Source organism: Leptosomus discolor, chromosome 1 (assembly GCF_034619465.1).
Source record: "Leptosomus discolor isolate bLepDis1 chromosome 1, bLepDis1.hap2, whole genome shotgun sequence".
Classification (NCBI taxonomy): Eukaryota; Metazoa; Chordata; class Aves; order Leptosomiformes; family Leptosomidae; genus Leptosomus; species Leptosomus discolor.
Genome location: NC_141391.1, coordinates 204127931 through 204140984, shown reverse-complemented (window position 1 = coordinate 204140984; position 13054 = coordinate 204127931). Strand labels below are relative to the sequence as shown.

The 13054-nt window shown below is 37.2% G+C and overlaps 1 protein-coding gene across 3 annotated transcripts in view; it reads right to left on the bottom strand.

The window, feature by feature from the left end:
- Window positions 1–13054, bottom strand: part of SRPK2 (SRSF protein kinase 2) — a 151196-nt gene that overhangs the window by 28194 nt on the left and 109948 nt on the right. For all 3 annotated transcript variants that reach the window (XM_086474216.1, XM_086474225.1, XM_086474233.1), the window contains 5 exons: window positions 12664–12772; window positions 12034–12121; window positions 11702–11789; window positions 6271–6377; window positions 455–620 (listed from right to left, as the gene is read on the bottom strand). In XM_086474216.1, the coding sequence (XP_086330342.1) occupies window positions 455–620; window positions 6271–6377; window positions 11702–11789; window positions 12034–12121; window positions 12664–12772 (558 nt within the window). The remainder of the gene's footprint in view (window positions 1–454; window positions 621–6270; window positions 6378–11701; window positions 11790–12033; window positions 12122–12663; window positions 12773–13054) is intronic.

Below are 13054 nucleotides of genomic sequence, written 5' to 3'. Positions count from 1 at the left end.
CAATAAATTCTATTTTCAAGGGTGAAAACTACTGACTTTAAGGCTTTTCATTGCATTCTGAGATTAAGTTATAACTGACGAGAAGGCAGATAATTTCACAAGGATGCTGACGAACCTCTAATGGAACTAAACACATAATTTAGATAAGATTATTAATTACTGTCAATATTAGAGATGAAAGGCTACAGTGCTGCTAAAAACTAGCTTGTGGGGTGGGAGGAGAGTAAGTTTATACTAATAAATCTTTCTCTGTACCTGGGGCACACAAAAACTTCAACGTGCAAAACTGAGAAGAAACAATTTCCCTGAGTTTCCAGAGCGTGAATAAGAACTAACTAGACATGCATTTTTCACACGCAATTATTTAAAATGCTGATTTTCATTAAACAAAATATTGTTAGCATTAATATACTGATGGAACTTTACTACATTGCATTTAAATATACTATCATACCTGCTGAGCCAGAGGGGGGAGGAGCACCAGCTTTCTGCCACTCAGTAGCTTCAGCAGCCATTCTACGAACATAGGCATCATCCACGCACATCAAAATGTTTTCTGGCTTTATATCCGTATGAATGATCTTGCACTTGCTGTGTAGATAATCTAGACCTTGAAGTACCTAATTACAAAAGGCTTTTTTAAAAATTTATTTTAATTACCCAGACCAAGCTGAATGTATTTATTATCAGTACAGAGATGTTCAACTGATTGCCTGCAGTCCATATGTGGCCTGACAGGATAATTTCTTTAGCTTATAAATCCAGTTATTGAGACTTTCATGAGTAAGATGCTGGCTGGATGAATTGTCTCGATGACAGCAACCTGCTCACAGACTTCCATTTCCCAAGTGCTCTTTAGTTGTTCAGCACATGTGTAAAAATACCCTGATGAATCTTCCTTTGAAAAAGGAATCTGGCTGCTCAGTCTGAAAGGCTGATCCTCAACTGGCGCATTGTTTAAAAGATAGTTATTCGGGAAAAAAAAACACCGCAAGTACTACATACTGTAAGCGAAGTCTGGTTTGTGAAAAACCACCTTGCAATTGATTATAAAAAAAGGCAAAAGGGGAAATGTGGTGTTAGGATGAAATGCTGACTATAGTATTCCTTAGAATCATAGAGTCACAGAATGGGTTGGGTTGGAAGGGACTTTAAAGATCCCCTGGTTCCAATCCCCCTGCCACAGGCAGGGACACCTTCCACCAGACCAGGTTGCTCAAGGCTCCATCCAATCTGGCCTTGAACGCTTCCAGGGAAGGGGCATCCAGCAGCTTCTCTGGGCAACCTGTTCCCATCCCATGTCTCACCACCCTCACAGTAAAGAACTTCTTCATAATACTTAATCTAAATCTACCAAATACCAATAGTAATTCAGCTTTTAATGTAATCAAGACATCACATAAGGATTTGTCTACCTGTATTTGTCACATGTATTTTTCCACTAGTCTTTTATACTCTCTGCAGGCTAAATTCAGCTAGTTCATATCCAAAGTCTTAAAAATGCATTCTGAGACAAAAATGAAAACATCATTTTTACACAATGAAAAAATGTCTCAATTTCTGACTGGAACAGAAATACCATAGTTTGTGTGATTTTACAAGTATTTTAGGTAAGACCTAGGTATGATAAACTGTGGAAATCAATTACTATAATTATTCAGTATAGAATAACGTGACAGCATAAACAAAGCTATTGCTATGATAATCTATATAAATATCCTAGAAAATTATCAGCAAGAAAGAAAAAAAAAAGCAGAAACCTAGCTGACCCCACTTAAAAGACTTCTTTCAATTTTTAGAGAATGTTCTACAGCAGGAAACAGACCTCCAGACTCACGAGCTCCACCTACAAGAACATCCTGTCATTCTAGGTATTTTGTAAATAAATCAGCAAGCTCCTTGTTCTCAAGATCCTTTAGGACAAAACTAGCTAGGGTGAACTTTAAAAGCAAAACATGTTGGTTCAAAATACCAGTAACAGAATATAAAGACATTAGTCTACCATCCAGTCCTGAGCCAGTACCAGAACTGGTATATCCATCCAGCACACAAGCTAGCTCAAGGGAAGAGCAGCAGCACCATGCATATGATATTTACACTCAGGCTAACATACCCTAGGAACACCTGAGGTGCACAGCTCTGCTTTCTCCAGTTCTGGAGCTAGACTAGAATAGCAACCATTCTGAAAAGCTTTCTTTATAGGCCTATATAAAACCCATACGTTCACTTGAGCAGGACTCAGCATCAGTGACAATGGTAAACACTGCTGCGTTCTTGATAATATGGATTTTTTTCCTGCAGATCCAAAATATACTTGACTACCTGCCAAAGCAACTGAAAGAACATACAGGATGTCTCCAAGAAAGACATGTTAAAGAAATACTGGTTTATACTGGGAAGGCAGTTAGTGGTTAAGTGACCTCAAATTTTAAAAGAAGTATTAACAGCAATAGCCACATAAAGATGGATTATAATAGTCTCTTTCCTCCCCCACTACACTACAGACCGTCTTACAAATTGCCATTGAATGTCTGTAATTCTGAGGCCAAGAAAAAAAAGATTCCAGAGTACACCGAAAGCCAGAAACATTCAGAAGAAAAAAACCTTTTCCACTGCAATATGCAGAAGTGGAATTTATGTGAAACTAGATTTGGTATCTCCCATTTTAAAACCAACAGCCTTTCCCCCTTGTGAGTAACAGTGTTAGGGTGACAGCTTTGTCTTTAATTTGGCTGAAGAGTCTTGGGGGGGATGGACTGATGGACGGACGACAACACAACAGTATTTTTTAAAATCCCCATCAGTTCCATGACTTATCACAAGGACCACTCTGCTAGAATTTTATGATTAGAAAGAATGTTCTTAGCTGTCTTAAAATGTGGATCAGACTGCTTCACTCTAAAAACCGGAAGTACATTATACCACTAACCAATAAGGAAATGTGTACTACATGGACACGCTTTGCACTGTGCTCTGAGATCATGGAGAACAGGGAAAACACCCCTAGTTTTTATTTATTTGTCCACTTAAAAAGGAAAAAAAATGAAATGGCTAATGTATTGTGACTCTGAAAAATTACAACAGATCCTGTAATTACAATCAAAAATGTAAATTAGAAGGCTGTATTTTTCCCCTTGTAAAAGGTCACATGGTTAGTTTCACACAAAGAAACTCATGATTTCCAGTTTCCAACTAATATTCACTTATTTCTTTCTCATTCAAGAAGCCACATCATATTGACCCATTAAACAGATTATTTACCATACCGTAGATCAAAGCAAAAGTGTAAATTTACATTTATCAAATACATGACACTCATTTCAGCACTGGTTTCAGAACATGATCCTCTTAAAAGACTGATGCTATATAGACTTTTACAATCCAAAGTAAGGATTCCAGAATTAAATAAATGGACATTTCCAATCATCTCCACTGCAAAAAAGGGTCTGCAGTAACTAGCCTTTTTTCAATTCTGCAAAGTCTTCTCTTGCATAACAGTTCATGTAACTCTAGCCCATGGGAAAAAAAAACTGCTGAAACTGAAAAAAAATTCTTATTAAGAAACTCAACTCTCAGCTGCATTTTAAAATAAGCCTAATTTTGTCCCAACGCTCAAAAGTACTCAAAAATTGAAAAAAATATTTTCCAAATAATAGCATAAACAATTCCTTTTCACTCATAGTATAGAGTTATAGTACCTTCTGAAATAAAATGGTTTGTTGTACAGTAACACCAGTGCAATAATTGAATTGTTTCATATTCAAGTTTCATAAATAAGTTTTTAGAACATGTGTAGTGTTGTCTGAGTAGAAGAAAGAATAAGGACCTGTATTATCTTTAATGAGATGAACAACCTGGAAGTCTTACCAGTCAATGCCACTCTCACTAGTCCAAACAGTTCATTCCAATCTCACAAAAATTAAACCTTCTAAATCTTTCAGTACTAACCCATTCCTCTTTTTCCAGGTTTCAAATGTTTGAATTACTTGGAATTTTTACCTTTGTTTACATTCAAAGAGTAATTTAGTTTGGAAGACTGTGTGATTCAAACCCTCCCTGTCTAAGTCATACCACCTTCAAAGCTGTATATAACCTCAAAGTCAGACCAGGCTGCTCAGAGCCTTTATCCAGTTCATTTCTGACTATCTCCTAAGGTGAAGACTGCCTAACACTGTGTAACACTGCAGACAACCTGTTCCAGTGCCCGACCACCCTGACTACAAAGAATTTCTTGCTAATACATAACCAGATTTTCTCTTTTTGTAACTCATGTACATTGCTTCTTGTGCTATCTCTGTGTATCAAAAGTATGGCACCATTTTCTCTATCTGTGCTGAAGAGCTCAAAAGTTTCCCCCTTCATTAGCCTTTTCTTCTCAAAACCAAACAAACCAATTCTCCCAAGACCTCTCATACATCATACGCTGCAGCTCCCTCATCCTCTTTGTTGCCTTTCACTGGACTCACTTCAGTAAGGCACCTGGAGCCCAAAACTGTACAGAGTCCTGAAGTACTACAACGGAGCCCTCATTCTGCTGCCTACACTCTTCCTAAAGTGTCCTATTACATGGTTAGCTTTTGTCATCACAGTAGCTCACCACTGACTCACATTCAGCTTGTCTACCAAGACCCCTTGCACCAAGCCTGCCATCAATCTTCTCTTCACATTTTCAACTAGTTCTTCCTCATTCGTGAACAGTCCAGCAAGGTCCATCTCCACCTTCTCTCCTTGCTGAGACACAGCTCACCCCATGCTGAGAAATTGTCCTCAACACACTCCAGAAATTTCCTTGACTGCACATGCCCCACCAGAGCACACATCAAGGTGGTTAGAAGGCCCCATAAGAACCAGCTTATTTGCGTTATCTAAAGAATTTCTCATCTACTTTGGAAGCTGGCAACCTGTAGAAGATATATACCATGACGTCACCCTTGCTGGTCTCCCCTCTGACTCTGACCCACTCTACAGCAAAGATTCAAACATTTAAGCTCAAGTCCTCTTCCCTAGCCATTCTTTCTTAAGGCTACTTTATCAGGCTACTGCTGCTCTCCAGGGATCTGAGCTATCCCACCACACCTTTGTGCTCAAAATGAACTCATTGCTCCGCGACTGCATATGGATGTCCTTGTTCCCCATGCTGTATGCATTTGTATATGCCACTTCAGTCAGGTCCCCCAGCCATGATGATCAGAGAAAGCACTGAGAGCCTCTCCCATAATTCTGTCCTTCAGGCCCCTGTCCTTGCTGACTCTACTTCTCACAGGGTTGTGGTCACCAGCCCTGAAGATCCCACCTGAAAGTCCTCCTCCTAAGGTACAGGAGCCTGTTAGTAAAGTCGCTGTGAAGCTGGGTTCAGAAGTTTTCACCTTCCTTCCAAAAAGGGGTTGTTTTCAGCTTGGATCCCTTCAGTTTCTACAAACAGGCAGTGTAACTAAGGTACGAGTAAATCGCAGCAGGGAGCTTTTAAACCTGGCTTTGCTGCTAAACCCGGTATATCAAGAAATTACACCATAATTTGTCAGATTTTGGCCAAACTCCAGGACAATAGTGCAACCAAAGTGAAAACATTCCAAACAACAAAAAAATACATTTACTGAAAACTGTGGATACTTACATGCACATGTAATACAAATACACACATCTCCATTTCTTAGCAGGCAGCTCCGTTTGGCTGGAGCACTGCATTACTACAGCTCCTTATTTCTAGTATCTGAGCCACCTAGTTATACAGAAATTCATGGATCCAAAATTTCAACTGTATACTAACAACCACATCAATCAGGTTATTTAGCTAATTCTGATTAAAGAGCTGATAGGTTGATATTCACCAGTTGCCATAAAATAATAATTACAAAGAAAGTAACTACTTTAACAGATCGCTTCATAAGAAAATAGAGGTAATGTTGATGAAAGGCAATAAAAGTTACCTAAGTGCCAAAATACTTCATTCGTCATTTGTAGGTATTAACTACACATAGATTAATAGTACATACAAAATCACCGAGCTATGGATATGATTTTTCCTTGCTGAGACACACTTTAAAAACCAAAACAACAAACCACCAACCAAAACAAAACCCAAAAAACCTCAGCATTCAGAAATGCAGGCTATCCAGAAAGATGCTCTTGCAAACCCCCCCTGGGATTACCAATAAAATGATCTTATCTTAGATATTCATCAGTAAAGAGTTCAGTTGAAATATCATCATTCTAACCTTCAAACCATTGACAATCGTGGAAAAACCCAATTAGAACATTAACAAATCTTACCTGTCGAATTATACTTTTTACACAACGGATGGGAAGGCCTTGATAATTGGACTTGATTATCCATTTTAGGAGATGATGTCCAAGTACTTCGAAGACCATACAGACATCTGGGATTTAATTAAGGATAATTTCCAAATAAACTTGTTGATGAGATCAACACAATTGTTTGTTTGCAAACTGGCTAAAGCAATCACCCTGTTTAGAGGGAAAACAGTTTCCCCTAAAACAACCAGAACACGGTATATGCTTTGGTACTAAGCACATATAAGAGTAGTGCCCAAACTGTAGAACAAATTGAAATAGAACATTTTAATTATGCAAATCTTGTCAGTTATTTGTACACGTTAACAACAGCATTAGGGTGAATAATGAAATAGGGAATTGTAAAAAATCAACAAATTAATTTTTGGGTTTTTTGAAACAGTTGAAAGTACTGATTTGGCTATTATCTCTAATTTCTAATAAATTTTAAATGATATGAAGGGAAGGTTTTAACAACAAAAGTCTGCAGCAACAGTGTTTTAGAAAATGAACCATACTAAACATCTTTTTGAGCAGGCTCAGCTAAGAATCACTTGACAACAAAGACTAAAGTAGTAAAAGAATGATCTCTTACCATCTACAGGTTTAACTGCAGAGAATAATGGCAATCACCAAAGAATTCAGGAACAAAAAAAATGCGGAATTCAAAAGCAACATGCAAAAACCACAATGCCAAAAAGTTTAATTTGACCCAGCATCTACTATTGGCCACCAACCGAAGTCAATAGTAGATGATCAGGGAAGAGTATTAGGAAAAAACAAGATGTAAAAACTTCCAGTGATTTGTAGTTCAAGGGCTTCTTAAGTTAGAGTTTCTACACTTAATGTACCTGTTAGGTTCAAAATAGGTTTTTCTTCTATTGAGAAAATATTCAGATATTCAAGCTAATTGTAAGTTTTATCATCTACAACATTTGGCAAGAAATTATACAATTTACCTATACTGAGTTAATCCTCAGACATGAGCTCGGAATGACCTTAATGTCCCTGGAAATCAGAAAGAATGTTAAAATCTTAACTACATGATACTATAAGCTTGCAAAGAATAATGTAATACAAATAACAGAAAATTAATTAATTGATGGGTACTGCAGGAAAATCTCAATGGATGAAATCAGACTGTATCTCAGAGACCATTCATAGGGAACTACACCACTAGGGAAAATATCTTACCTAACTTCTGGAAGTTTTGTTAACTGGAGTCTTGGCAACAATCTTAGAGTCACTTGTCTTAACTTGTGTCAGAATGAGACTTACCTTCTCTATTTGGTCTATCATTTACAATCTTCTCAACTACCAACCTACATGCATAAAGCTAACTGAAGTTTTAAAATCTACATCCCCTATGCTAGAGTTAGATCAAAGTTAAAAGGTCCCAAGACTGGTCAAAGCACGTTGTGAAGGACTGTAACATTTTGGTTGCTGCTACCTGTTCATCTCACTCCATGTTCCTTAATTTCTGTATTAGAGGAGACAGTTAATAGTCATTTCCCAATCATACCAATCAAGTCTACTCAGAATATTACAAAACTCTCTTCCATTCTGAAGAGGAAACAGTCTTGGTTACTTTACTACACAAGCATCCAACAAACAGAAGTTACCAGTAAAGCACACAGCCATCAAAAAGGACACACAGAGCACATTAGCTCTGCAGGGCTTATTAACTTAGCCCACGCAGTGAAGTTGCAATGCTACAGCAACACAGACTTCGGCAAGGCAAAACTGCAGCACTCAGCAATGAAATTCAGGACACCCGCCCACAGTCCTTCAGACCACTGCTGCTGCAGACTCTCCAATGCACATTCCTGCCATTCCCTGCACTTACAGAAGTGCTAGGCTTTGCCAATAACCAGAAGAGAAAGGGGTGTAGGGAAGTGGATAGCTAAGAGGCAAGGGGAGGGCACTGAGAAGGAAGATGCAAGGAAGAACGGCAGAGACAAACAGAGGGAGGGCCACAAGAAAGAGAAGCAATATCTACCTGAAAAAAAGATTGCAACGTTTGGCTGAGAGGACTCGGACAAATTCAAGGCATGGACAGTAATGGGGAGGCAACTGGGATAGGAAGGCATACAGGAGGCTCAGTGTCTGGAGTAGGTATGCAAGAATGTGACTGTTGTCTGATTTACTATCCTGACCTGAAAAACATCAACTGTAAGCCAGACTGCCCACAACAAAGAGTTTGGGAAAAGCTGTGCATTAACATCAACCAGCCTTGCAAGCCCCAGGATCTTCCTACAGCACCAACACCCTGACAGATGAGTATGTCCAAGAAGTCCTCCAGCAAAACTAAACTTGAAGCCCACCCAGCAGACATGTCTCTTATGAAACGCTCTTCGAAGTGGTTTGGGGAATGTCTGAAAGGGGGAAACTGAGCAGAGCTGCAAAAGTGAGAGCAAACATAACATTAATCAGCTGACAGGCTTAAGTACTTAAAACTGTTCTTCCTTGACTAAAATGCTACCTGTAACTATCATCTACCTACAAACACACATTACAGGAGCATTTAGAAATCTGACGAAGGTTAAAGACTAGTTAAGCTAAATGAAATAAGGGTCTCGTACCAACACAGAACACTTCTGAATGTATCTGAGTTGCTTCTGGATTGGCAGCATTTAGGCTCTATGGTATTTAATTAATGCTGAATATTCTTTGGAGATAAATTTATTATAATGTCAGATTGTGTTGGGAATGTTTCCTTCTTTATTTTTTCACTTGTCTCTCGAAACACTTGTTTCACTCTGCGGTTATCTGAATCTTTTACTAAAAAAATGTTACACTCAAACACTTAAGACAATAATAAATACCCAGTGCAGGCAAACATAATAATCTACATTTACTGAAAACACCAAAGTGCCCAAGTTCAGGAATTCTGTTATTTCCTGCAAAAATTGTAATTGCAATTTTCTTAAAATGTACAAGCAGCTCAAAAAATACCAGTCCAGTGTAACATAACACACGTTGTTAAAATCCCTCTGCATATAAACACTTATTACAGCTCCTAGGAGAAAGATGACTTTTCAGACACACAGCGTAGGCCAATGGCTCTGCACATTCCCAGCTCTGTGCTACAAGGTTCTTGACAAGTCTCCCTGTTTGGAAGCTCCACAGCATTTTGTGATATTAGCCATCCAAAGGATTCACCCACTTCTCTTCTGTCTTGCTTTAACTTTTAAATGTATTCCATAACCAATAACCAAGCCTCTATGAAGCATATGTTGTTTTAATTTACAGTCAAGGAACAGATATTTAGTGACTTGCCCAAAGGAAGCTGGAAACAGCAGAGCACAGAAAAACTCTCAAACTAGTGTATTTCTCTCAACCTGTTCAACTCAGAAACACTAACATAGCACTAATACGGCATTTAAAAAATGGAAACAAATAGCAGCAAAACGTTAAAATCAGTTACCTGCTCCCTCCCAAAAGAATCTGCACCAAAGATTGTTTTCCCTAGAAGATAAAAAGTTCATCAAATAGCCAATGCAACCAACCGCTGCTCAAAGAAGCAATGCAACTCAGGGTGCACAAGCTGTTCACAAGAAAACTCAAAGCATAAGATACTTCGTATCATATTTTCACAGGTGGTTAGGACTTCGACAGAATTCCAGCCGTAATTTAAATTTGACTCCAGTATCAGCCCATCTGGGCTTTCTGAAAAATGTACTTCTCAGTAAGGCAGGAACATTTGCCTTCCACATAAAACAACTTCTGTACTGCCAGAGTTTTCAACATGAAGGTAAAGCTGAAATAGAATAAATCAATATCAGCTGTCCATTTTTAATTGGGAAACGGCTTTTTTAACAGACAGAGTTACTTTATGTATAGCTACAAATGCATTTTCTTACTCCCTATTTCATATTAGTGTTTTACAATGAAAACAGTAAATCAAAATTTCTGATTTCTAAAAATAATTTCAATCATTCTTCAATTGTACAGCTGTCAGCTGAAGACCTGAAGTACTTTGGTTGCATTATTTTTTAATGAACATAAGTTAGACTACAGAGATATTTATAAAATACTTAATAAGCATCTCAGCTCATAAATTAAAACCTATTTTTTGTAGCACAACAGCAGCACCAAGAAACCTTTACCAAGGTTCTTCGCCCCATTGTGTTAAGCAACTTCCTTGAACACAAACTGTTTCTATTCAGATTGAAATGACTACTGGCAACTATATGGTTTATTTTAATTCTTTTTAATTTGATGATAAAACCTGTGAAAAAAGCAGACTATACTAACTTCACCTACATTTAAGCAGCTTTCTACCATGGTAACTGACCACTGAAGCAATCAGGAAACAAATCAAAAGGGGACAAAGGGAAAGCAGTTAAGGTGCCCTTCTGTAACTGAGAATACTTGTCCCCCCACTCTCATTCTAACTTATCACAAACCCAAAGGCTTCATAACTAATGTCAAGAGACAGATGGATGGGATGAAACCTGCTTGCACACTTCTCCCTGAAAGGATGCTTTTTACTGGGTATTCAGATTTACTGACAGTCATCTCCTAGATTCCTCTCCTAGGGAACGAGAGCTTGTGAAGAGCATCTTAACCTGATCTGCTGAAGACTGAAGGCACATCACCAAAATCAACTTAGTGTTAAGCTCTCTAGAGTAGGAACTGTCTTTTTGTCTGGTAGTATGACACCATGAACAATGAGGTCTGTTACTAAGGCTCCAAGACACAGCAAGCATACACATAAATACCAGCTGTAACAGTAAATAAAAGCACAGTAATATAATAAGCTGCTAAAATATCTAATATAATTAGCAAGGATAACTCACTTTAGCTCAACTCTAAAATAAAGTATATTCATAAACCCAAAATTTTCCCTGAGAACAATATTCAGTCATATTTTACTTTCTCTCGCTCCTCGCTCCTTTTTTTTTTTTTCTTTTTTTTCCCCCCAAAGGAAGCATTTGAAGGTAAAGCTTTAAAACCTTTGCCAAAAAAAGAGGTTACACCTGGCCAAAAGAGGATCACATAAACAAGAGAAGAATCTCCATGCTCTCACACTTTCCACCAGAAAACAGAAACCAGCTTCTTCATAATACTAATACTTTCTTTCTGTTTACTAGTCTAGAGCAAAACATATTTCCTGAATATTTTCAGTAAAACTCCAGTTTTTAAATAAACTAACTAGATCCAGCTCTAGCAGACCATGACAAGATTCATGGGAATTGTTTTTATTTTGCATTGTGTCTAGAAAAGCTAAGCTACTTTCACTCCCGTGAGTGCACTACACACCGGACTACTCTTTGCATCTACATATATTTCGGTGTTTCTACATTACATATTTAAAGTAAGACCAACTAGAAAAAAGCCAGAACTAAATGCTTACTTATTTCAGTAGATCATTTTTAAGGAAGATGCCATGTTTTCAAAAGGATACGAATTCCATTCATTCCAGAAATTTTGAAGTCATCAATTAGCTGTACAACCATATCCTTGTTGGGATCATTAGGGTCACTTTCACGAACCTAAACCAAGAATGTAAACACTGACGTTTTAGGAAAAAATTCACTTTAAAATACTAATTAGTTAGCTATTCACATGAAGTTAAACAATATTTTGGAGCTTCAAAAACCATGGTAACACATAATAAGCCAGCTATTTAGGAAAAAAAAAATAAATAAAAAAAGTTTAAAAATTATATTCTGCTACATTTTTTTAATTCATTATTATTATTGGTACCGAGCACTGTATTGCATGAGTGATACTTACACATTTGAGCAACTTTATTTCATCCAAGGCTGTCTCTGTATAATGCTGGGCACTTTTTACAACTTTCATTGCAACGAATCTTTTCCCCCTTGAAAAGAACAAAAACATTTTCAACACATGTTCTGAGCTAAAACAGACGTACTTTGAAGGTTGGGAAATTTTAAATAGAATATTTCATAACCTAATGTATTCTGACAGAAAACACTGAAATTACACTTAAAAACAACTTTTAACAATACTCTGTTAACAGTCCAATTTATTGAATATTTTGTCTCCTTGATGCTAATGTCTCTAAAAGAGGAATTTGGTTACAAGTTTTATTATTCAATCAAGGTGTAATTATATTTTTTCATTAAAGATACAACAGAAATAAAAACATTAGCTTACTCTTGCATGTTGAAGGCAACATGCAAATTCAATAAGCAAAGCTAATTTGTCAAAGAAAACAGAATTACACTTATTTCTCAAAGGTTTTATAAACTACACCCTTAGCCAAGAGCAAAATACGACTGCAGACATCTTTCTGCATAAAGATAGCAAAACTTTATGTCATGTAAAACAAAAGTTACCGCAAACAAAATAAAGTAACATATTAAGAAAAAAGTGAATGGAAATAAATAGTTTTCTTACTGCATATCCCAGCATAGCCAGACTGTAGAGAAGTGTCCCCATCCTAACTTTCTAATAACATGATACCGGCCATTGAAAAGATCACCAATTTTCACTGGATGATAGCCTCCTTTGATGAAAAAATGAGTAGAAAAAGAATATTCAGAAAACAAACAATAATTCCCAGATTTTCAAGTAATTCTCGTACCATAAATTCTCCTCTTCAAAGTGTCCTGAACTATAAATAGGAAATCTAAAGAAAATTTTACTCTAATGTTAAAAATTATGCCGTGCTTGGCCTGGAGGGAAAAAAATCATGTCCTGTAACTACTGCAGAGTTTATTCACCCTTCTCTCTTATGGCTTTTATTTGTGGTAATATTACCATCTGTTCTCTATTTCCCCAGGCTTAT